General features: G+C 38.6%; 1 protein-coding gene across 1 annotated transcript; it reads right to left on the bottom strand.

Moving 5' to 3' along the window:
* TSPYL1 (TSPY like 1) lies at positions 1-7,751 on the bottom strand. Its single transcript, XM_077999307.1, has 2 exons — positions 6,615-7,751; positions 1-1,836 (listed from the first exon to the last, which is right to left on the bottom strand). Exons 1-2 carry the CDS (start codon positions 7,647-7,649, stop codon positions 1,780-1,782), a joined length of 1,092 nt encoding a protein of 363 aa, XP_077855433.1. The 5' UTR covers positions 7,650-7,751; the 3' UTR covers positions 1-1,779.
* Between the last annotated feature and the right edge of the window lie 16,682 nt (positions 7,752-24,433).

Genomic DNA, 24,433 nt, shown 5'->3' on the forward strand with positions numbered 1-24,433 from the left:
GATATTTTAAAATCTATTTATTGAGGTATAATTTACTTACACTAAAATACATAAATCTTAAAATGTATAATTGGTCAAGTTTTGAAAAGTGGATACATCTGTGTTATCACCCAACTCAAGATATAGAGCACTATTACCCCTGCAAATGTGCTCAAAATTTACCGTTACTCCCCTCAACCTTGAGGCTACCATCCCTGGGATTTCTATCACCATAGAAAAGTTTTCTATGCTAGTAAACTTCATATGCATGGAATCATATAATATATACTCCTTTGACATCTTTCACTTAACATGTCTCTGGGATTCATCCATGTTGATGATCAATAGGTTGTTCCTCTTTATTGTCGAGTGGTGTTCCATTGTATGAACACACCATAATTTGTCCATTCACTTGCTTGTTGGTGAACATTTGGGCTGTTGCTAGTTTGGGGCTGTTATGAATAAAACTGCTATGGCCATTCTTGTGCTACATGTAGATTATACTTTAATAAAGAAAACAACAAATACCAATTATCTATTAAAACATCCTTGGACACTTTAAAAGAGCAAACAGTGATCAACAGAAGTCAAGCATATCACTAAGAAATCATTTCCTTTTCTGACAAGGGAATTTCAAAGATGACACCTGCTGTTAGGAGTTTTAAAGAGCTCTTTTGCTGAATTCAGGTTAATTCCATTCTGCAAGACCACAGGGGGAAAACTATGAAATAGATATCCTGAAACTCCACGATATACCAGGCTCTTTGCAATAGCTGGATGCTTATAAGTTGGCAAATTTGAGTCAATTTGACAAAACTAGGAAGGCAGTATGTATTCCCTAACTTAAGGAGTTCAAGAAAAGGTAATCCATGATTCTCAAACTCGGCTGCACCTGAGGCTGTAATTTAATTGGTTTGGAGTACAGTCTGGGCATCAGTATTTTTTGAAAGTTCAAAGCTATATATAAAATGATCAGCCAGGTTTGAGAACCATGAAGCTACATGACTATTTGTCTGAAAGTAAATTAAATGAGAAATTAAAACTGAGAGGAAGCTATATGGAAATTTTAATTGATTGCATATTATATGCTAGACATGATGCTTGCTGTTTGTCTAACCTCTTTATTATATTAATATTTGAAATCTCTTAGCACAGTGTCAGGCACAAAGTCAGCTCTCAAATGTTTCTGTTGTTATCCTCTCTGTAACCTTATAATGCAGTCTCCAAATGCATCCTAAAACATTAGCTTATACTGCAAGTTTTATTAACCCTACATTATGGATAAGGAAACCAAGACTCAGAGTAGTTTATTTTGGCAAACGCCATATGTGGTAATTATAAAACCGGGATTTAATCCTAATTTACAGCTAGTATGCCTTCTCTGCCCATCAGGTCATATATAATACATGTAGGTATTCACAAAAATTAGTAGCTTGTCTGAATAACCCTTTCCTTTTTAATTAAACCGTTTCCTTTTACCTGTTCTCAAAGAAATTACCTTAAATACAAATCCTAAAAAAAGTGAAGCCAAAAAGTAGACATCCACATTTTTCCTAATGTGGCTTGATAGAAACTCTTCTATAGGTCTTGACAACCTCTGAGGTCAGAGGGATGGATTAAGATGGCCCTTCAGAGCTTAAAGCACTTAACATGGAGGAAGTACTGCTTCCAAGTAAAACACCTCCCATAATAATAAATGCAGAGAGAGCATACCTGTCACTTCTATATAGTCTAGGATTTTAATTATATAATAATGTTGAAGGAAAGGAAGTCAGTCCTGAGGGGGATGGTCAACTCCTCTCAGCCAGGCTGGTCCTCTCTGAGTTTGCTTGTTGATGTTTTGAATGTGTATATTTGCTGGAGAAAAAGAAGAAACATTCAAGGAATGGAACCCCCCTCAATGAGTCTGAGTTCCTCAAGGGCAAAGACAACCTTTATTATCCCATTCAATCCTTACTTATGCTAGTATTCAATAAACAACTACTGCAAGATTACAATTACAGACCACTAATTTTCAAAAAGTATGCTTCTTCAAGTAGTACACATTAATTGAACCGACTTAATGCAGAGCTAGACTCAGATATTTTCCTTTTCTGTTGCTAGCCAACTGTTAAAATACAACTGAAAATATTTTCTGAACATCATGTACATTTGTAAACTAAAAATAGAGCATTTGGTCGGGTACGGTGGCTCACACCTGTAATCCCAGCATTTTGGGAGGCCAAGGCAGGCGCATCACCTGAGGTCGGGAGTTTGAGACCAGCCTGACCAACATGGAGAAACCCCATCTCTACTAAAAACACAAAATTAGCCGGGCATGGTGGCGCATGCCTATAATCCCAGTTACTGGGGAGGCTGAGGCAGGATAATCCCTTGAACCCAGCAGGTGGAGGTTGCAGTGAGCCGGAAGGTCACCTTGTGCCGAGATCATGCCATTGCACTCCAGCCTGGGCAACAAGAGCAAAACTCCATCTCAAAAAATAAAAAATAAAAAAAAGAGCATTTTACTTTAGAAAATATGAATATATGGGTCTTAAATGTTACTAAAAATTAAAACAATATAACTGTGTCGATTTGGCATCCAAATCTACCCTACCTATATCAAGAAAGTGTTGCACAGTACATTTTGCAAAATATTCAATGCATCTGAAGTACTCAAGAACAGTTCATTAAAGAAATTTTACTCACCTTCTTTTTACCCATTGGCCTTGAATTTTAGCAAGACAACCCTTAGTCACAAGAAGTTTCAGGAGGAGAAAGTATTAACATGTTTAATTTTTAGATATTTTATATGCTTTCAGTTATTCCTCAGGAAGTCAAGAGTCATGCTGTCCTATGTAATTTTAGATTTACTAGTAGCCACATTAAACAATGGCAAAATGAGGATAATTTTTCAATATATTTTAACACAATGTCAAAAATATTTCAACATGCAATCAATATGAAAAAAATTGAGATATTTTAACATTTTTCTTTCCATACTAAGTCTTCAAAATCCAGTGTGAATTTTCTATTTATAGATCTCAATTCAGACTAATCACATTTCAAGTGCTCAATAGCCACTGGTGGCTAAAGGTACGGTATTGGACAACACACATCGAGAGTCTAATCCCCTTCTATCTCCAGTATAATCAACTTAAAATGTACCAAGTGTATAAAAGGCGACCCAAAATTAAGTAGTGCTCTGTTAAAATGCAAGTGAAAGATTAAATGTCAAAAGTGTTTGGACCTTTTCTAATGACTAAAAGGGGAAATATTGTTATTTAGGAATGCCTTTGTAAATCTTTTTGACATTTTTCCATTTGCTCACTAAGTCTTTCTGAGCACTAGGTTATTTTGTTCTTTTTCCCCATCTGAGTTATTTTGTCATTCAATATTTATCTGCTGACAACTGTGTGCAAAACATTATACTAGATGGGCCAGGCGTGGTGGCTCACGCCTGTAATCCCAGCACTTTGGGAGCCTGAGGCGGGCGGATCACGAGGTCAGGAGATGGAGACCATCCTGGCTAACATGGTGAAACCCCATCTCTACTAAAAATACAAAAAATTAGCAAGGCATGGTGGCACGCGCCTGTCGTCCCAGCTACTCGGGAGGCTGAAGCTGGAGAACTGCTTTAACTAGGGAGGTGGAAGTTGCAGTGAGCCCAGATCCTGCCACTGCACTCCAGCCTGGGCAAGAGTGAGACTCCATCTCAAAAAGAAAAAACATTATGCTAGATGCAATGAACCATGTAAAATACACTGCATCTCCACTTTCACAAAGTTTCCAAACTGCTAAGAGAGGAAAAGAGTAAACATGTGAAAAACATAAAAATATAATCTCTGTATTTTACTGTATCACTCTGTCGATTCTTTATCAGTCCTTCCCCAGTTCCCCAATGAAGAAAATGGACTTTATCTTCTTACTCTTTTTCTCTATTTGTGGAATTCACTGTAATGAATAATTATGTGTTATTTTCTGGAACAGAGGTCGCTGCAAAGTACACTAAGTGCATAAAGAAACATTTATCTCCTCTACAGGGAATATAAAGACTAAAAGGCAGAGGAATTACCAAGGGCAGGCCTTGAAGGATCTGATAGAAGAGAGTGGTGAGGAAGTCTGAAGGAAAAAAATGGAAGTTTTCACAGATGAGAAAGTATGAAAATGAGGAATACATCACATATGATAGGTACTCCCTTCATACAAGTTAATAAAAAGAAGAGCCTGAATAACCTGAGAATGTAATTTATGGAGATAGAAATGGAGGATTTGCGCAACTGAAGGGGAGGTGGTGCTGCATAAGCTATATGGAAAAAAGTGATTGAGTAAGCAGTTGCAACTGCTAACATTTTAAAGCAAACTACCTTGGAAGGTACCAAACGTACCATGCCGTTTTCTTCTCTTTGGGATAAGGTCTATTGCGTCCCTTTAAGGACTTTAATGATTCCATAATTTTTAATTAACATGAACAATTTCATTCAAGCATAACATTTATGGGTAAGGTGAAAAATAAGAAATCTAGCAGAACAACATGCTTTTATTTTACCATCATGCATAAAAAGGAAGACAAATATGCCAATGGTACACTTCCAATTTGTCAGAGCAATTTCACAGTATTTAAGCAATTTAGGAAAAAAGACACATCACTTACTAAGTTGTTACCAGGGAAAATTATCATGTAAGACAATCAATTAAACCACACTTTTGTAGATTATTTTTCCACGAAGGCAATTTGACAAGCCTAACAAAGACCAAGTTGTTCAAACTATGTTTCTAGGAATATAGTTTAACAGAAACAAGAACAAGTTGAAAACTGTTATGAATATTCATATGTCTCTATATTGTACAGGAAAGTAAAGACTATTGTTCTTCCAAATGTTCCCAATTGAAATCAAAAGAATGTCTGCACAGCTCAATTTTCACAATAAGTTTAGAAACAGAAAAAAAATAAGATTTTACTAAATCCTAATGAAATAACAATCACCCACAGAAATCAGGTCACAAAACAAGCAAGCAAGCATTCAAACTTGCGTTGTGTTTCTTTAAAGAACCCTTGTCTAGGCAACATATTTAACACTTTAACCCCTTCAATTCTCCTTTAGCAATCCTGAAAAGAATTTCTCCATTCATCACCATTGAGGAGTAAGTACTCCTACCTCGAAGGCTCTTAACATCAGCACAGTCTTCATTCTAGGCCCAATTTTTACCTGGCCCATGCCTCTAGCCTTTTGTTCAGTTTCCCCTGCTTAGGGCACCCATCACAATCTCTTTAGTTCCTCCACCCATTATAAACTAGATCTCACCTTTCATCCCATCTAGACGTGTCTCCCTTTAAATATTCTAGGAGCTGATAAAAGGGCTAGGAAGTAGGAAGTTGGGAAGAAAGAAAGGGGTGGGGGCATAAGAGCTTTAGCACTCTATTTTACAGGACAACTTGTCTCTGAAAATGACAGAACCAAAATGAAATTAAAAGCTTGCTTTTACAAATATTTCTGAGCTAATACTTAAAAGAGAGGAGTGGGAGGCTGAGGCGGGCAGATCACGAGGTCAGGGGTTCGCGACCAGCGTGGCCAGCATGGTGAAACCCCCATCTCTACTAAAAATACAAAAATTAGCCCAGCATGGCAGTGCGCACTCGTAGTCCCAGCTACTCGGGAGGCTGAGGCAGGAGACTCGCTTGAACCCGGGAAGTGGAGGTTGCAGTGAGCCGAGATCGCACCACTGCACTTCAACCTGAGCGACAGGGCAAGACTCCGTCTCAAAAAAAAAAAAAAAAGGCAGAGGAAAAGAGGGAGAGAGGGACCTTGGCAGGAGCCAATGCAGGGCAGGTAGCAATAGAAAGTGACTAGAGGTGAAGGAAGAGCAATAAAGTAGCATAAATCACACAGAACAAGCGGCTCACTGCTTTTCTCCTCTGAGTTCATTAACGTCCAGTAACTGTCCACAGGGCATGCGCCCTTACTTCACGATGCAGAGCTGAGTAGGTGGAATAGGCTCCCAAAGGTAGAAATCCAGGTGATAGCAACCAGTTCAGAGGCCCTGGGAATAAACAGCGTCCAAGCAGTGCAGATAAAGGCAGTACAATCTACAGTATCATTTGCTTGGCTTACAAGTAGCGTGAAGGATGACCTCGTAGCATGTGATATTCCAGAACAGCATGAAGGTCATATGGAAGTGGAGACGCATACCCACCACCGTCTCAATCTTGAGGTTGAGAGAACTGAATATCCAAAGGAAAGAGGGTGCAGAAAAGTCAGCAAAAACAAAACACAGTAGAAGACATACCCATTGCTGATGCCCAAGCACAAGTCCAGCAGAAGGTGGTAGGAGACCTTGTGCAGGAGTATTCCCAAGGGCAAATGTTAACCAGACTGGAACCCAAAGGGCCTCGGGATCTCTACTGGCTCCCTTAGTGGGCGACGTCTGGCTCTACGGACTCCTTCACGCAACAGGTAGTATTGCAGTGGATTTGGCCACAGATCCTCTTTAATAATCTCAGCAATTTTGTCGGACTCTGGAAGGCTGTGGTCTGAAAACCAGGTGAAGAAGCTGCAGATGAGGTCTTGGTTTCTGCGAATGAAGGACTGGGGTTCATGCCCCCTGCGCCATATAATTGGAGTAGAAAGAGACACCACCCGGCCGGAGGATCTTACCTCATATTCCTTGACAATCAGCTTGTTTCTGAAGTAGGGGTTTCTTCTAAAGAAGAACTTGAACTTGCAGCCGGTTCTAGGGTGTCTGAGTTCCTTCACCTCTAAATTGGTTATGTACCTTAACATCTCTGCATCTTGGCCCCTAATCATGGCGGACAACTGGGGATGGTTTCGAAAAGCCGTCATCCAGAAGCCCGGGATATTCTGAATGATGTAGTTCCTCCGCTCCAGGTAGTGTCGACGCATCCGCCCAAACTTGTGCTCCAGCTGTTGGAAGGCCCTGTCGGCCTGAGCATTCACAGTGTCCAGTTCCAGCTGGATGGCCTCCAGAGGGTCCATGCGGAGAGCCTCATGCAGAGGCCAGGGCCCTTCCTCCTCCCTCGCCTCCTCCTCCACTCTATCTTCCTCCGCCACTTCTATTTCTTCACCTTCCGGCAGCTGCTCCTCTACCTCCATCTGCTCCTCCACTACCTCCTTCTCCGCCAGGCCTTCCTTCACCACCACCTCAGCGCTCTCCCCCTCAGCCACGGCTGCTGAGACAGTGGCGCACTTTCCTGTCTTCACCTCCTCGGTGTCGTTCTCGGCCCCCGCCCCCGCCGGCAGCTCAGACGCGGATCTCTCGGCGCCATAGATTTCTAGGGCCTTCTCTCCACCCTGAACGCCCTTTTTCAAGCTGCGGTCCACTGCCACCACCACCACAGAAGCGGCTGCCAGGCCCTCAGCGGGAGGCTGGCCCTCTTCCTGCCCGGCTTTGATCGCCACATGACCGCGACCCCCAATAACTCGGATCTGGGGAGTACTGCCACGGCCCGCGGGATCCTGAGGTACGCCCCCCTCCTCTGAAGGCTGTGGAGGCGGGAGCGCGATGGTCTCCGAGCCTCCCTCACCCGGCTCCGCCATCACCTGTGTCGTCTCGCTTTGGTCGCGGAGCTTCAGGCACTGGTGTGCGTCCGGGTCGCTCGGGACGTGGTCAGAAATAATGATGCTGTGGGTTTGGAGGGGAGGGGTCCTCTCGACCCCATCCACGCCGCTCATGTTGGTAACAGTCGGACCAACCGCAGGTGAACGCCCGTTTTCCTCAGAGAAGCCGAGCTCGGAGCTAACCGCCGCTCGCACCGCCCACCCGCCAGTCTCACTAACATCTCCGCGGCGGTGTCGTCAGGGATGCAGATCTCACGGTATCGCGAGAACTTGCTGAGCCCGGGATTGGTTCCGCCGCTCCCTGCCAGCCAACCGGATTCTCTGGGCTTTACTTCTGTGAATTTACCCATAGCAACAGTAATTTTAACTACGTAAATGTATGTAGATTGTGCTGAGTCTGAAAGCACTGACGACCCACCTTGAGATGCATCTGGAGACTTCTCCCAGCATGTAGGAGCGGTTGTAAAATCACAGCCGTAACAGTGCCTGCTCTCCAGTGTCTGAAAACAAGTGTTTTTCTGGTCTTCACTTTTTTGAGGCTATTAATCTTAAAAAGAAGTATTTTGCTCCTGGTTACGTGGAGTAACTAATGTTTCCCCCCTTCTAAGTAAAAGTGACATAAAAATGTCAAGTCTAGCCTCTACGATTACTGGGGGAAAAAAAGCTACTCAGCTTCCTTACCACTAAAGCGATGCTTATTATTCATTGCTAATTTTTTATGTATGGTCTGCATCAAATAAGAGTTTGTGCTGCATAATATCTGTAGGAATTAAGCCAGGATCAGTTTGCTAAATGTTGTTTCATGCCTCCTCACTGCAAGAAAGAGGAAATAATAACTATTTCCAGCCCCATGAACTTAATTTGTTATCATATTTAGTTATGTAAGATAGGAATGTTTGGCTCTAATGAAGCATTTGTCTTTAGCAATCAGCTAAGAGTTCATTAGAGGGGAATGTTAATGTCTCTGGTTGAAGTGTTCCAGTTTTTTGACTTGTGAGTTAAACTGCTGCTATCTTAGAGAGTTACAAGGCCTCAGAGAAATATCAGTAGGGGGAGCAACATACCACCATTTTGTGAGGAAAGGCTAGTTAAAATGGACAACAAAGATGGCCTTGAAGTAGAAAACAAACTTGCAAAGGGCAACATGCAGCTGGTTGACTCAAGGCATAAAAGAGGCAAACCTTATTTTCTACTTAATTTGCTTCGTGTGGTAGTAAGCTGATGGCCCTCAGAGATGTACTAGTCTTAGTTATGTGGCTAAAGGGACTTTGCAGATATGATTAAGTTAAAGGTTTGGAGATGAGAAGATGATTCTGGATTATACAGATGGGCCCTATGGAATTACATTTCTTATAAGAAGGAGGTAGGAGGGTCAGAGAAGATGAGAGGACGAAAGCACAGAGAGAGGGAAAGAATGGTGGAGAATAGGAGGGGGAGGGAGGAAAGGGAAATCGCTATGTTGCAGGCTTTGAAGATGGAGGAAGGAGCCAGGATCGTAGGAATAAAGGCAGCCTCTAGAAGCTTGAAAGGTAAGGAAATAGATTCTATCCTAGAGCCTCCAAAGGAATGCCAACACCTTGAGGTTATTACCTCTAACCTCCAGCACTATAAGATAATAAATTTGTGTATTTTAAGCTATTAAATTTGTGATAATTTGTTACAGAAGCAATATTAAATGAATACACTTTGGATTAAGGTTTGGTTGCATCTATGGGTGCCTCAAATTGTTTCTAATTTGCCCCTTCTGCCTTGCTCATTGCTTCCCATGAGTTTCTGCCCAACAGCTGTGATGTATTACAGCTTGAATCTGTCTTTCAATATCAAGACCAGATATACACCTAGGCAATACACAGAGACAAAATTAAAGCCTAAACATACCACAAATGATATCTGAGGAGACCATAAACTGCAAGAGGACAAGATCATGGTTTTGTTTCCCTCTGTTTATCGAGTGCCTAGCACACTACCTTGCACAGTATCCCATAGATTATTAAAATGTTAAATAAAGGAGCAACTGAGCAGAAAACAGTTTCTCTTGCTTACAACCTGCTGCTTGCAGAAGACAAGTAAGGGGCATATGGGTTGTCACCTGCTCTCCTTCCTATCTGCCACTGGCAACACAGAGAGCTGCTCTACTGTATATAGTAATAGATTCTTACTCAGGAGAATAAATTTCTATATATGCTTCAAAGGCTCTAAAAGGATAGGAAAAACACAGAGAAAACAATTTTATTTTACAAATAATTTAAGTTTCTGTGGTCACACTGTGTGACAAACTCTGAAAAGACCAGTATATTTAGGTGAGTTTACATATCAAAACCTCGGACTACCAATACTGTATTTCCAATTCTTCTCTCCTTTCTGGAAAAGTCAAGGTAATCATTTCAGGCCTTACTTCTTTTCTGTCGAAAGAAATATAGAGTGCTTTCTTCTCTACAAGTGATGGAGCCTGTTATGCATGGCTGGAATTACTTTTGGTATAAATAAAAAGCAATAATGGAACTTTTCACAAAGCCTGTTTCTAATTGCCGTGAAATCATCTTCTATATTGAACTGGTATAATTTCATTCGGCCTAAAGTGGAAACTTTTATTATTCCAATAAGCCTTCTAGTTTTTTAAGCAGAAAAGAGTGTCAGGCTTGGACCAATCCTAGAATGTAGATGACTTTGTCAAAGAAGCCGTTATATAATTAGTGTAATTAACACTCTTACCAATGATGCTAGGAAAACTCTAATTAGGATCATGTAAGTATAATCAGGACTCTGCTGAATGTCATTTCCCCCAAATAGCATTGAGACTCTTTAAAGGAACTCTTCCTTCTCTTCTTGTCAGAACATTTGTAAAGCTGTGATAAGGAATATTTGAATATACAGAGAATGTGAGATAAAATTAGAAGTACTATATCTCATGTTCTCTATATACTAGAAGAAAAACCACATTAGAGAAGTGATTATGATTAAAACTATTCCTTGTAGGTAATGGAAAGCTCAGGTTACGATTGCTTTTGGACAAGTGCTCAGGAGAAGGGTCAGTAAAGGGCAACGATTTTAGAGGGAAAAGCAAATACGCATACTTTATGTCCTATTTTTTTTAAAGAAAGAATCTTTGCTTAGAAGGAGGAACTCTCTAGGAATGTCAACATGCATCAAGGCTCACGTGCTCAGGGAGTTATTCTGCCATACAGGCAAAGCTGTGGTTGCTATTCAACACAGAATATTGTACTTATTATAGTAGGACTATTACTTGTGGATTTTTTGTTTACCTTTTTGTATCTAAAAGGCTTAAAAAGGATATCTGTTTCTTTTACATGACACAGGTTATCCTGCTATCTGAGAATTCTCTTTCTAGGTAGATATTACACATTCTCTAAGGCTTACCAAAAACCTGTCTTACTTTAGAATGTGCTAGGCATTTTACGTGCATTAAATTGTCAAATTTCATAAAAGAGGAAACAGTAACACTGAGAGGCTAACTAACAAGTCATACATACAGTAACTGGTAAATTCTTCCTTCTCCTGGGTGCCTCTTTCCTAAGTACCCTATGGCTGCTTAATCTTCCTCACCTGAATTCCTGCAACTCTTTTATGAGCTGCACATGCAATTTAGCACTTAATTATGCTTTTCCTCTTAGTGACTAGTTGATTCACATGTGTCAGTCTCATCATCCCAGCATTCCAGCATCATCTCATGGGATGAGAGCACAGTTGCAGCTTCTTTCGCCTTTACTCATCATAGCATGGGCCTCAGATTTGGGTAGATTCTTTTTTTTTTTTTTTGAGACGGAGTCTCGCTCTGTCGCCCAGGCTGGAGTGCAGTGGCGTGATCTTGCCTCACTGCAACCTCCACCTCCCAGTTTCAAGCAATGCTCCTGCCTCAGCTTCCCATGTAGCTGGCACTACAGACCCTGGCCACCACGCATGGCTAATTTTTGTATTTTTAGTAGAGACGGGGTTTCACCATGTTGGTCAGGCTGGTCTCGAATTTCTGACCTCAGGTGATCCGCCTGCCTCAGCCTCCCAAAGTGCTGGGATTACAGGCATGAGCCACCGCGCCCGGATAGATTTGGGTAGATTCTTAACAATATTTGTTGATTTGAATAAAATAAACTTTGAATTATCTTACAAAAACTAACAGTGTATCTGTACCAGCATTATATTTTATTTGCAGAGGAAATATATTTTGACTATGCTTCATATATCACCTTTTTGCACTTTAAAATATAGGATAAATTGGCCCATGACAGAGCATTTCTGTGGCAATTGACAAAAAAACTTCACACCCCCAAAGATAGTTGAATCTTTTCTAATACGGTTCTATGGGAAAACATCTGCAAAAAGCCCTGAGGTTTTTCTCCATAATATCAAGGAATCATAGATTCTTTGGGAATGATTTCTTGGGTAGCAAGGAGTTTAGCAAAGTTCAGACATTTTTGTTTTGCAGAAAGGTAGGTTTTACCATTATAATTAATGATAGCTTTCACTTATTTACTGCTCCTGATGTACCAGCCACTTTTATAAACAACATCCAGTATGTCACATCTTTTAGTTGTCATAAGAACACCATGAAGTAATGCATTTATGACCTTCATTTTACTCAATAGGAAACCGAGGCAAAGAGAGACTGTCACTTGGCCAAAATGATACAGAAAGTAATAGATCCATGATTCGAACCCAGAAAGTTTGTCTCAAAAGCCTGTACTCTCTGAATAAGCGTGAACTCACTTTTTAAAAAATTATTATTATACTTTAAGTTCTAGGGTACATGTGCTCAATGTGCAGGTTTGTTACATATGTATACATGTGTCATGTTGGTGTGCTGCACCTGTTAACTCGTTTACTTGTCATTTACATTAAGTGTATCTCCTAATTCTATCCCTACCCCTCCCTCCGACCCCACCACAGGCCCTGGTGTGTGATGTTGCCCGCCCTGTGTCCAAGTGTTCTTATTGTTCAGTTCCCACCTATGAGTAAGAATATGCGGTGTTTGGTTTTCTGTCCTTGTGATAGTTTGCTGAGAATGATGGTTTCCAGCTTCATCCATGTCCCTACAAAGGACATGAACTCATCTTTCTTTATGACTGCATAGTATTCCATGATGTATATGTGCCACATTTTCTTAATCCAGTCTATCATTGATAGACATTTGGATTGGTTCCAAGTCTTTGCTATTGTGAATAGTGCTGCAGTAAACATATGTGTGCATGTGTCTTTATAGCAACATGATTTATAATCCTTTGGGTATATACCCAGTAATGGGATGTCTGGGTCAAATGGTCCTTCTAGCTCTAGATCCTTGAGGAATCGCCACACTGTCTTCCACAATAGGTGAACTTGTTTACAGTCCCACCAACAGTGTAAAAGTGTTTCTATTTCTCCACATCCTCTCCAGCACCTGTTGTTTCCTGACTTTTTAATGATCGCCATTCTAACTGGTGTGAGATGGTATCTCATTGTGGTTTTGATTTGCATTTATCTGATGGCCAGTGATGATGAGCATTTTCTCATGTGTCTGTTGGCTGCATAAATGTCTTCTTTTGAGAAGTGTCTGTTCATATCCCTCACCCACTTTTTGATGGGGTTGTTTGATTTTTTCTTGTAAATTTGTTTAAGTTCTTTGTAGATTCTGAATATTAGCCCATTGTCAGATGGGTAGATTGTAAAAATTTTCTCCCATTCCATAGGTTGCCTGTTCTCTCTGATGGTGGTTTATTTTGCTGTGCAGAAGCTCTTTAGTTTAATTAGATCCCATTTGTCAATTTTAGCTTTTGTGGCCATTGCTTTTGGTGTTTTAGTCATGGAGTCCTTGCCCATGCCTATGTCCTGAATGGTACTGCCTAGGTTTTCTTCTAGGGTTTTTATAGTTTTAGGTCTAACATTTAAGTTTTTAATCCATCTTGAATTAATTTTTGTATAAGTTGTAAGGAAGGGATCTAGTTTCAGCTTTCTACATATGGCTAGCCAGTTTTCCCAGCACCATTTATTAAATAGGGTATCCTTTCCCCATTTCTTGTTTTTGTCACGTTTGTCAAAGATCAGATGGTTGAAGATGATTGGTATTATTTCTGAGGGCCCTGTTCTGTTCCATTGGTGTATATCTCTGTTTTGGTACCAGTACCATGCTGTTTTGGTTACTGTACCCTTGTAGTATAGTTTGAAGTCAGGTAGCGTGATGCCTCCAGCTTTGTTCTTTTGGCTTAGGATTGTCTTGGCAATGCGGGCTCTTTTTTGGTTTCATATGAACTTTAGAGTCGTTTTTTCCAATTCTGTGAAGAAAGTCATTGGTACCTTGATGGGGATGGCATTGAATCTATAAATTACCTTGGGCAGTATGGCCATTTTCACAATATTGATTCTTCCTATCCATGAGCATGGTATGTTCTTCCATTTGTTTGTGTCCTCTTTTATTTCGTTGAGCAGTGGTTTGGAGTTCTCCTTGAAGAGGTCCTTCACACCCTTTGTAAGTTGGATTCCTAGGTATTTTATTCTCTTTGAAGCAATTGTGAATGGGAGGTGAACTCACTTTCTTAAAATGAGTAACGATCCTTGATGTTAAATTGATACACAATTTTCTTCTCTCTTCCCTCTTTCCCCTATCCACCAGCATATTAATATAATATTTGTAAGGAAAGTACCCAAATATTTTCTTTATTTTCAGAGGAGAGGCAGTTATTGATGATCCCCAAATTCAGTATTTTCTTAACTCTATCACACTGAATGCCATCTTTTTGTAACAGATATCTTCTAAAAGAGTCTTTACTTTCCTGAAATGAAATTTATAGATAATATAACCCGCCTACACATGTAAATAGAAAAACATCAATATAATGACATCATAAAAGAGAAATAAAAGCAATTTATAATAGTGCCTATTTTGATATGTAAGGACATTAACATTGCCTACACTGTAAGAAATAGCAAAGTCATTAGAAAGTTATACTCATTGATATAATCACCATGGATGGAGTATGGGTATGTTCTACTTGTGATTCAAATACCTTGGTGATGAGGTTTTCTGAAATGGTGACCCAGTCTCTGTTAAGTTCTGTAAAAGAAAAGGGAAAAGCTCCCCTTGGTACATGTTAATGTATTTCTTCCATTATAGGAAATACATTTCACATTTCTTAAATCAGGATGTGTCTTACAAGCACAGTCAGCCATGTGTCAGTCATTACATCATTGCCATCATCACTGCCTGAGCATGTGTGAACCCGGTTATTGTTACCAATTTCATTTCTGGACAAACTAAAGACCATCTGAAGAAAGAATATGTGCTGTTTGTTGTCTTAAAACTTTCCATTAATCTCCTTGGAAGACTCAAAAGAGTATCCACATCAAAACTTACATAATTTGTGGCTTGAATGAAAACTCTTCTAGACAGAAGAGTTGAGCACTGTTTTAGGAAATATTGCATCATTAAAACACTTGATAGCAGAGAGGATAGTATTGTTTGGAAAAAATATGGAATTTGACAACTCTGAGCCAAACTTTCAGTAAATTTTCTGAATATGAAGAAGTTTTAAGAATACCTTAACAGTTTATTTTGCTTTTCTCTTTCCTTCCATATATTTCCAAGTATGATATTTTATTTCTGTCTAACTAAGCCTAAAAGAGTTCTTTTAAAAAACATAAAATAATTATGTATAAGAATGCATCATGTCACAGTTTAATTGGCAGTGTTTTTCTCCTTGTCTTCCTTTCTTGGTGATACTTAAATAATACTATGTTTCACAATTGATGTCTCAAATTAGATGAAATACCATAATTTCCTTCCTGGAAAGCTTATTGCACATTAAATCAGTGTAAACATATTTAGTGGTTATATGTAAAATGATGTTAAATTCCAGGCTCAGATAAATATAAATAGGTTTTCCCTCTGGGAAGGAGGACATTTTTTGTTGAGGGAGACTTCCCTTGGATAGTATGATATCTAGCATCCATGACCCCACCTAATAAAAGTAGAAACTCTCATTTTTTGTAATTACTAAAATTCGCATCTACAAACTTCCAAGAGATCCTTAAGGATGGTACCGCTCCTGCTGAGGTTGTCACTTTTAAATACATGCTAGGCATGTCATTCCTATTGATGCTCACTAGAGGGAGCAACTGGTCTTTAAGAAAGTGATGTATCTAGTCTGTGATGGAAGAACTATGGAATGATCTTTCACTATAAATTAAATACTTTTTTATTTAAATTGAATCACAAACTTTTATTCCCACTAAGTTGTAATTGTTACAATGTATTTTTCTCAGACAAGTTTAGGTTTTTTATGATGGCTCCAATACTCAAATTGTGTTTACGTATCTCATAGGAGCCTGCCTACAAGGTCGCTACCCAGTCATGAATCTGATTTCAAGTTCCAGCTCTCCTACTCACTAGCTGTTTGACTGGAGCTAGTCACTTCATCTTTCTGAGCCACAATTTCCTCCCAGGTAAAAATGGAGATTATAATACATACTTCACAAGCCTATTATGACAATGAAATAAGATGTGTATAAAGTAAGTTTAGTACTATTAGCTTTCAATGAACAGAAGATGGTAGTATTATTTATATTATGCTAAAACTTAGGCATATTAAAGTTAGACTATTGTGCAAGGTATAATCTGGCACTAAATTTTCAATTTCCTGTACACAGCTAACTATGTAGAATTTCAGAGAAGAATATAATCCCTGTGGATTAGAGTGGTCAGTGGTAGAAATGAGCCTTGACTTATATTCTGCTATGGGTGAGCATTGAATAGCTTGAGAAAGAAGTGGGGTGTGAGGACATAGTAACCACATTTGTCCACTGCTCCAGCTATTTCAACGTGCATTCAAGACCTGTACTGTCCAATACTATAGCCACTAGCCATATATGTCTATTTTGATTTAAATTAATTAAAATTAAGTAAAGTAAAAAATTCAGTTCTGTCCAATACTATAGCCACTAGCCATATATGTCTATTTTGATTTAAATTAATTAAAATTAAGTAAACGTAAAAAATTCAGTTCTGTCCAATACTATAGCCACTAGCCATATATGTCTATTTTGATTTAAATTAATTAAAATTAAGTAAACGTAAAAAATTCAGTTTATCAGTCACACTAATTACATTTCAAGTACTTATTAGCAGCGTCTGCTAGTGGCTGCTATACTGGATCTCATGCAACATTTCATCATGGCAAAAAGTTTGTTGGACAACATTATTCTAGACATAAAGTATCTTCAAGTGGTGGAAAAAGGTGTAGTTGCTGGAACTAAAATGCCATACCACAGAGGTAGCAGGCACACACTTTATAAGAGTCTGAAGGGAAAAAAATGCCTTTTAAAATTCATGCTAGCAGCATTTTTTGAGCAAAAATTTTGTGTGTTTATAATTGGGAGTAAATAAGTAGAAGTACTTATCCACTAGCTCACATAACATAAAAAGGCTAATCCAAATATTATGTTCCTTCACTATAAAACTTACATATTTAAAATAAGTTACAAAAGCATCTGAGAGAGAGAGGAATGAAGCTAAATGGGTCAAATTCAGGAAGTGTTAGTTGAAAATATGTGTAATTAAATTGGTTATGTAAATAGTCAATAAAATGTGTGCTTGGTGGGACAAATCCCTACTGTATTTTTAGCAAGGTAAAATGGCAAGGTATAATAATTTAAAAGAAAATTTTAAAATAATGTACATGAAACAATGAAAATGCTTGCATAGATTTTCAAAAGTCACTATGAATCATAGTGATTTGTTTGTTACTATACCAAAAATTGACAGTCAAGCCATTTAATAAACATGACTGTTATATGTAAAAGCATCTCAGTATCCTAAGATTAAGTAATTTCACACAAAGGAAATATTTCTGTGTATTTTTTAGGTAGTATGATATTTAGATCTGCAGCTAAAACTCTTTAAACATTTTGTTAGTTGCCATTCATTTAAAACTCCAGAGCTCATGTATCATCTTACAAAAATACTAGAAGTTTGTTTTTTAAATGGAAATATAGTCCTAGGGTCAAAGAACCTTTTCAGAACAACTAGACCTTCATGATAAAAAATAAAAATTAAAAAATAAAGAAAACCAGGTCTCTTGTTTTAAAACAAAATTTCATCAAGGTCATTTACTACTTTCCACATACAAATTAATTCAATATGAAAAGTTCATATTACGGTATCCAACTTAATACTTTGGTTGTCATAACACATCATCCGTTAGGTGAGAACTCTGCCTTGTGAATTCTTTGGCTCTAAGACTATATCATAACTTCACTTGGTTTGTAAGCAAGCCATTCTATGCACATCTGTTTTAAAAATGTGAAAGGCTGATTTGAAAAATACCGTCATTCATTCACCATCATAAATAGAAATACCTATATTTATTGAGTATTTACTATGTAAGAGACACTGTGTTAAATGCTTTTCATATATTAATTGCCTCACCCCTCCATGACATAGGTAGTATTCACCCTATTGTGAAGATTAAGAAATCCCAGAGATATCAGGTGACTTGCCTAAAGTTACATGACTAAGAAGTAATGGAGTAGGGATATAAACACAGTTTATTGGCTTCAAAGCTCTTTCTACTATGCCATGTTGCTTTTCTGATTTCTTGAAATCTTTGGCAGTAACCAGGAAACTCAAAGGTTACTGCCACCTGTTTTCTAATAACTTCATTTTCTTGGATCTGTATCATTAGTGCCTAGCACCTGGAAGATTCTTAGGCAGTATTGGCTGCATTGATTGAATGATTCCACACAGATGGCTAGCTTAAACAGCCATGGAAACTTTAATTATAATGTGTTAATCTAAATAGGACATATGATTTTTAGGAGATAAGTGCCCTCAGGGGAGGCATTTACTAAATATGGGGCAGATTTAAAAAATAATATATCCTGCTACTGCTGATATTTCTAAATTAACAGTATTTCTAGATTCTTATACTTGGGGTTCAGAGATTTCACTTGCTGATTAATTCAAGGATATAAGAGCTCTAGCGAATAAATATTTTATTAATTTGTGCTGTTCTACACTCAGGAGCAATTATTGAAAATTAAGGTTTGTTATCAGGAAATACATGAAGTCCTATTTGGGAATAATTCCTTAAAACTCATCCTGAGAAGACACAGTCTGTGTCCTTCCCACTTAGTATATCATCTACCCATTTGTGGTCTCTCATAATTGGAAATATTTCCCTAATTCCAAAAGCAGAAAGGAATCCTCTTAACTGCTAACTTCTCTCCCAAAGGGAGAAACTTTTTCCAGCCAACCTCAGTGAAATCGTTGATTGAATGCTGATCCTAGAACTTCATTATGAATGCAAAAAAGTAAACAAAGCAACCATTCTAAGTTTGCTCAATTTTCTAGCCACCACTGTGCTCTGCAGCATCATCTGTAGCACAGAAGATTGGAGACATAGACCTGAGACCAGACCACTTCATCTGTTCTTTCCAAACTCTCTAAATTCAAAACATTTGTTGGTGTTTATTATATGCAGGACACAAGAGTTGTGTGATGACATACAAAAATCTGAAAGACGTGGACTTTGTTCATTGAGTACCACAGTGTTGTGGAGAAGATAGACACAGAAACAAATAATACCAGATGAAACCATTATAATAGCAGATGATACCAATAATCATAATACTAGGAGAGTGTTGTCCCAGCAAGAGAGATGTGGACAAAGGGCTTTGGCTGCACAGAATAGGAAATTTGTATTCCTATAATTGGTAAGAGAGCTGGGTAAGAATTCAGAAGTGATAATTTTGAGATGAGTCCTAATAAGAAAAATAAAATTGTAATAAGAGAGAGTGGGTGAAAATTCCAGGTTGACTAAAATACCCTGAACAAAGACTCAAATACAAGTGGAAGTCCAGCCAGCATAGGGAAATGGCTGAAAGACAGGGAGATTAGTTGGAGGTAATGGTTAGGTAAAATGGAATCTGATACTTAAAGGCTTTTTATTATACATTATTATATGTTTATGATATATTAAATATAATTATATATATAAATATTTGTTAATCCTATGGGTATTAGAGGATAATGGAGGCTTTTAAACAGGGGATTGGCATGGACTGTGTCAGAAAATATTAATTGCCGTATGGAAAATGATATGAAGGTTATATGATTAAAGGCTGGGATATCAGTTGTGAAGTATTATAAAAATGCAGGCAAGGGTAGATGATATCTTTAGGAATGTGGTAAGTAACAACAGAATTTTTCAGATAAATTGTAGAACCAATTGAAAAACTAGATATGAAAGTAGGCAAGAAGTTAAGGAAGACTGATTTGTTCAGTTTGGGTGACAAGGATGGGTGGAAATGTGATTGAGTTATGGGATACAGGAAGAAGATTGGGTTATAGTGAGAGGGGAGAGATCAACAGTTCAGCTACAGACAAGGAGAGATTCATGTGACTCTAGGGAGATGGTGGGTATTTGTAGATCAGATAGATTTGGGTATTTGTAGAGCAGGAGAAGAGTGGGGTTTACAGTTAGACTTGGAAATCTTTAGTGTTTAGATGGTAGTTGACATCATCAGAATGGACGAGAACACCAGGAAGACATGCAGAGGAAGAAGAAAGGAAGGCCAAAAGTAGAGTTCTGAGGAACACTGACATGAAAGAAACAGGGGAGGTGGCACAAGTAGAGGAAACTGAGACATAGCCATTAGAAGTAGGGAAAGAACCAGAAGAATGTTGTTTCAGTATGCAAGGGAAGAATGGACTTCAGGAAGCTAAGGTTCAAGAGAAGCAGTCAAATTGAGTGAGTTGAAGACTGGGAAGAAAAGTTTCTGAATTGGGCAGCAGCTATACAGCATGGATGTCTTTAGTGAGAGCAATTTCGGAAGAGTAGCAAGACAGAAAAACTGCAGAGTTGAAAAATGATTGATAGGCCGGGCGCGGTGGCTCAAGCCTGTAATCCCAGCACTTTGGGAGGCCGAGACGGGCGGATCACGAGGTCAGGAGATCGAGACCATCCTGGGTAACACAGTGAAACCCCGTCTCTACTAAAAATACAAAAACTTAGCCGGGCCAGGTGGCAGGCGCCTGTAGTCCCAGCTACTCGGGAGGCTGAGGCAGGAGAATGGCGTGAACCCGGGAGGCGGAGCTTGCAGTGAGCTGAGATCCGGCCACTGCACTCCAGCCTGGGTGACAGAGTGAGACTCCGTCTCAAAAAAAAAAAAAAAGAAAAAAGAAAAATGGTTGATAAATGAATATATAGATAGTGTGTGAGGCCAGTTCTTTTGGAAAGACCAGGTGACAAGTTCAGGGAGATGCAGGGTTGAGGGAAGAATGTTTGTAGGGAGCAGCATTGTTGAGAGCAGAGTAAGGATCCAATTATTATACTGGGAGTGTTGAGGAAGCAAACAAAAAAAATAATAAGAAGAAGAAAACAAATGAAATGTCAGTAAGTAGAAGAAAGGTGGGATAAATTATGGCATGTTTATACAACTGAATATTACATAACCTTTAAAAGGAATACATTGGATGCAAAGTAGTGACCTGGAAAAGCATCCATGTCAATTAGAAAGATGTAAAAGAACATTGCAGACCAATAAGTATATGCTGATTATATTTTAATAAATATTAACTGACACCCATGTAGCTATATAAATGCAAGAAATGTTAAGAAAGGATGTATACCCAGTTGCCAACAGTGGTGATCTCCAAGGGGATGAGGATGGGAAGGGGACTTTACCTTATTGCTTCTTACAATTTTAAAGAGAGGTGGTGACATCAGGAATGACTTTTACACTTTGGATTTAAAATATTTTTCAGGTAAACATTAAAGAAAAACCTCTCGTACAACGATGAGATAATTTAACTTTATATAATTAACTACAGAGTTCAAAGAAGAAATAACATAAATGAAAACATTTGCTTTAATAACTTTCTGGGCTTGTATTTAAAGGCTGAAGCAAAAACATTTGCTCAGATGTGATATTGAGTTCAAGGTGAATTAAAGGTTTTCCTTTTGTTCTTTTCTTTTCTTTTCTTTTTTTATTTTTATTTTATTTATTTATTTATTTATTTATTTATTTATTTTGAGACGGAATCTTGCTCTGTCATCAGGCTGGAGTGCAGTGGTATGATCTCAGCTCACTACAACCTCTGCCTCCTGGGTTCAAGCTGTTCTTCTGCCTCAAACTCTGGAGTAATTGGGACTACAGGCGTGCACCACTACGCCCGGCTAATTTTTGTACTTTTGGTAGAGACAGGGTTTCACCATGAAGGTTTGTTTTTCTTAATTCTGGAAGATGAGTGTTTGTTTGAAGAGTGATTTAAAATAGCTGAAATTCAGTAAAAAACTTAATTTACTGGGTTGTACCTCCTTATTATGAAGTATTGGTTGCTTTTTAAATGAACTAGAGGCCAGGCATGGTAGCTCACATCTATAATCTCAACACTTTCGGATACCAAGGCAACAGGATTGCTTGAGCTCAGGCGTTCAAGACCAGCCTAGGAAACATAGTGAGACTTTGACTGTACTAATAATAAAAAAATTAGTTAGTCATGATGGTGTCTGGAGGCTGAGCTGGGAGGATCACCTGAGCCAGGGAGATGAAGGCTGCAGTTAGCTATCATCATGCCACTGCACTCCAGCCTGGGTAACAGAATGAGACCTTGCCTCAAAAAGAAATAAAAAGAGCTAGAAGTGACCTTGGTGATCTATCTGGTAATATTTCTTTTGTCTAAAGTATGTTTTTAAAATATATATACTAGTTAGTAACTAACTAATAGTTAATAAATGGCTATTTTTAGAAAAATTTATTATTTTATTGTCTATTTTTGAGACAGGGTCTCACTCTGTGACCCAGGCATACAGTGACATAATCACAGTTCACTGCAGCCTCGACCTCCTGGGCCCAAGCAATCCTTCCACCTCAGCTTCCCAAGTAGCTAGGACTACAGGCATGTGCCACCATGCCAGTTAATTTCTTAATTTTTTGTAGAGATGAGGTCTTGTTATGCTGCCCAGGCTGGTCTTGAACTCCTGGGCTCAAGGGATCCTTTTGGCTCAGCCTCCCAAAGTGTTGGGATTACAGGAGTGAACCACTGTGCCTGGCCAAAAATGATTTGATATGGAACACTTAGAAGCAGGGTGCTGGAATTAGCAAAAAACAGTTTTCAAGTTAAAAGTAGTTTAGTAATTAGAATTGTATTGACAGTAACAAGTTAATTGATAGTAAGTAAGTTAAATAATCTGTAAACCAACTTTCTTAGATTGAATTCTGAGGTCAAAGCAGTTTAACAGAAGGGTCAGGGAAGATAGGAAAGCCATAAACAGTGTTCTTAAAGCTTGTGGGCACAAGAACGCTTGGAATGAAGGGTAGATAGGGGAGGTATTTGTAAAGGGAAGTGAGAAGATGTCAGGAAAGTCCTGCAAGTGGGTACCTGAATCGTGGCATTACCAGTGGTTTAACATATGAGAACCTCAGCCCAGAGTTTCACCATCTAGTCTCTAGTCCCATCCAGAAGCCAGAAAGAACATAAGGAAAAAGAGGAGATATGAATAGCAAGTCTTCCCACCAATCTCCTCCCACCCCATCTGTATTACCCATTACCAGTGGAAAGCAAAATGATATATGCAGAACGCACCATCTCAAAGCCCTAAAGGTGGTTAAATGAGCAGACTGCTCACAACTCCTTACTGAGCACTTCCTATAGTAAGTATGATAAGTGATGAGGATTTAAGGGTAAAAGACACTGTTCATGCCCTTGAGAGGCTGCTCACAGTGGGGTGGAGGGTGATGTGGAAATAAATCATATTGCAGTGTGAAAACAGGAATATTAGGTATATTCTACCAAGTACAAGCTGAATGCAGAAAAAAAGACCTACTGATTGCTGTGGCAGTTGGAGGAGCTTCCTAGAAGGAGAACGTACACTTGAATTGGGACTTGAAGGCAGAAGAAAGGTGGGAGCAGAGAGGATGGGAGGAGATAGGTTCAGGGAACAGCCTAGGCAAAGGTATGGAGGGGTGTGGGGAGAGAGGGGGAGAGTGGATGAGGAAAGAAGGCTTGAAAGTGGCTTGGCTTATATTTGAAGGACTTTCAGACTCACTGTGGAGTATTATGTTCTGCTGTGATCATCCTATTAAACCCTGACTACATCTATTGATTTTTTTCCTATTTAAAATTTCCTATTTAAAATATTTCCTCCCAAACATTTTTTAATTTCAAGGTCTTTATGTAAGATGAGATGTGATCCAACAACTATACTAGCCCACATGTGCAATGACAAGGCAGAAACCACAATACAGAAAATAAAATAAAACAGCCTTAATTTAAATATTTAAAGTGGAGCTGTCTAGATTTTCAGAAAGCAATAATTTATCTCCTGGAAATTGACTGATACGTTTTTTGACACTGTTAGTTTCAGTTATTTTTCAAGGCATCACTAAACCCTCGAAGAGAACAGTCTTAATTTATAGTTTGAGTAGGCTTATTTAAGGGGAAAAAGAAAATTGCAAGATGTCGTTTTTACTTCCATTCCAAAAATAGGTATAACATTATCATAGACACCTCTATGAAAGTAGAACTTCATTAATTGGGACTCCACTGAGAAAATTTTTCCATAATCTCATTAGTTTTGCCTTTGCTTAGCAAATCATCATTTTATGGTTATCATAAACCAATAATAAACTAGGCATATTGTAATTATATTTACAGTATGAAAGACAGCACTTTTCATTCAACCTCATCAATCTTGGAAACCTATTTTTTCATTAAATCAATATTTCTGAAATACCTAAAATGTGCTTGGCATTCTACATACTGGGGATATATGGTTGTCCCTTGGTATCCAGGGGGATTGGTTCCAGTACCCCTTCAGATACCAAAATCCATGGATGCTGAAGTCCTTGATAGAAAATGATGTAGTATTTGTGTATAACATACACACATCCTCCCCTATACTTCAAATCAT

This window comes from Macaca mulatta, chromosome 4 (genome assembly GCF_049350105.2).
Source record: "Macaca mulatta isolate MMU2019108-1 chromosome 4, T2T-MMU8v2.0, whole genome shotgun sequence".
Taxonomy (NCBI): domain Eukaryota; kingdom Metazoa; phylum Chordata; class Mammalia; order Primates; family Cercopithecidae; genus Macaca; species Macaca mulatta.

Coding starts and splice junctions, on each gene's coding strand:
- TSPYL1 (XM_077999307.1), bottom strand. CDS start 7,649: ATGAGCGGCGTGGATGGGGTCGAGAGGACCCCTCCCCTCCAAACCCAC. Junction 1,837..6,614: donor TGATTGTCAAGGAATATGAG/GTAAGATCCTCC, acceptor CTTTTTCTCCAG/CAAATATACACATTCAAAAC.